The sequence below is a fragment of the Phoenix dactylifera genome, unplaced genomic scaffold, assembly GCF_009389715.1.
Source record: "Phoenix dactylifera cultivar Barhee BC4 unplaced genomic scaffold, palm_55x_up_171113_PBpolish2nd_filt_p 000538F, whole genome shotgun sequence".
Taxonomy (NCBI): domain Eukaryota; kingdom Viridiplantae; phylum Streptophyta; class Magnoliopsida; order Arecales; family Arecaceae; genus Phoenix; species Phoenix dactylifera.
In genome coordinates, this window is record NW_024067947.1 from 307,804 (window position 1) to 309,608 (window position 1,805).

The window sequence follows — 1,805 nt, forward strand, 5'->3', positions numbered from 1 at the left end:
CATAAAGGTGCTCGGTGCGTTGGATAGGCCAAAAGGCATGACCATCCACTCGTAAAGTCCATCCTTCGTCTTGAATGCCGTCTTCCATTCATCATCGGGCCGAATTCAGATCTGATGGTAGCCGCTCCGAAGATCAATTTTGGAGAAGACTTTGGCTCCTTCTAACATGTCGAGCATATCATTCAAACGAGGTATGGGAAACCGGTATTTTACTGTTGTCCTATTGATCGCACGGCTGTCCACACACATGTGCCAACTCCCATCCTTCTTCGACGTCAAAAGTGCAGGCACCGCGCACGGACTGATGCTCTCCCGGATCAGCCCATTCTTGATCAAATCTTCAACTTGTTGCTGCAGAATTTTGCTCTCCTTAGGACTCATGCGGTAATGAGACAGATTGGGGAGACTTGCACCAGGCACCAAATCAATATGGTGCTAAATATCTTGCATGGGAGGCAGTCCATTCGGTAATTCTGCGGGGGTGATGTCTTGGAACTCTGTCAGCAATTCTTTGAACTCCTCGGGCACCTGCTGCATGATAGGCATCTCCGACCCCTTAACAACCAACACCATAATCTCTTCAGCCCCCTTGAGTTCTGCCATGAACTGCGCACCAAAAACAGCAAGGAAAGACTTCCCCTCCACTTGAGAAGTTTTGGGGGTAGGCTTCTCTTTCATAGGCAGCAACAGAATTTTTCTACCCTGCCATCGGAACAAGTATGTGTTGTCTCGACCCCTAAATGTAACATTTGTGTCATGCTGCCATGGACGCCCAAGTAGAACATGACATGCATCCATATCCACCACATCGCACACCACTTCATCCTTATAGTACCTCCTAATAGACAATGGCACCCTGCATACATTCTCTACTCTCGTTTCAGCACCTTTCTTAATCCATCCAATCTTATAAGAAGACGGGTGTCTTTCTGTCTTCAATCCCATCGCACGAACCAACGCAGAAGAAACAATATTTTCGCTGCTGCCGCTGTCAATAATCACATTGCACACAGTTTGTAGATAGTACAGAAAGTTTTGAAGATGCTGTGGCGTTGCGATTCCTCTTCATTCCTCGGGGCAAATAAAATTCGCTGAACTACGAAGGAGGCCAGAACTCCCTGATCCGGTGCCGTCACCTCGACGTCTTCATCGTCGGTCTGCCCCTCTTCATGATCCTCCCCCTCATGCGGCATTTCTTCTTCATTCTCAGCTTCGACTACATTGATTGGCCATCACCTCGGACACTCGTTAGACCGATGCCCAACCTCTTGACATCTGTAACATTTTATAGGCATTGGTCTCTTGTAGGGGTTGCCACTATCTTTTAGGGCCGCCTGCTGCTTGCTGAAATTTCCGGCTCCTCTCGACATGATTGTCGGTGGTGGTTGACTCGAGGTGGCCGCTCCTTCAACAGTCTTCTGCTTTGCTATGGTGGAGCGCGAGGACGATGCTCTATTCATGGGCTGAAATTGGTGTGCCTTTCGTGTCGCCTGCGCCTCAAGTTTTAAGGCCAAACTTGTAGCTTCCGACAGGCTCCACACCGGATATAAATCCACCTGATCTCGGATGGTCGGCTTCAACCCACCAATGTACCTCGCCACTTGCTGATTTTCTGTTTCTGACAAGTTGTTGCGGGCATTGAGGCGGTTGAATTCATCAGTGTATTCGGTCACCGTCCGGGGGCCCTATCGGCAGTTCTGGTACTGATGGTAGAGTGCCTGCTCATAGTCAGGCGGGAGAAAACGGCCACGCAGATGTTGCTTCATCTTGCGTCAGGTGGTGATCTGCATCTTTCCTTGCCGTAG

At 49.4% G+C, this 1,805-nt stretch overlaps 1 protein-coding gene across 1 annotated transcript; it reads right to left on the reverse strand.

Moving 5' to 3' along the window:
* Positions 1-435: 435 nt before the first annotated feature.
* LOC120106372 lies at positions 436-945 on the reverse strand. The gene has a single exon (XM_039119376.1). It carries the CDS (start codon positions 943-945, stop codon positions 436-438), a length of 510 nt encoding a protein of 169 aa, XP_038975304.1.
* Positions 946-1,805: the final 860 nt, after the last annotated feature.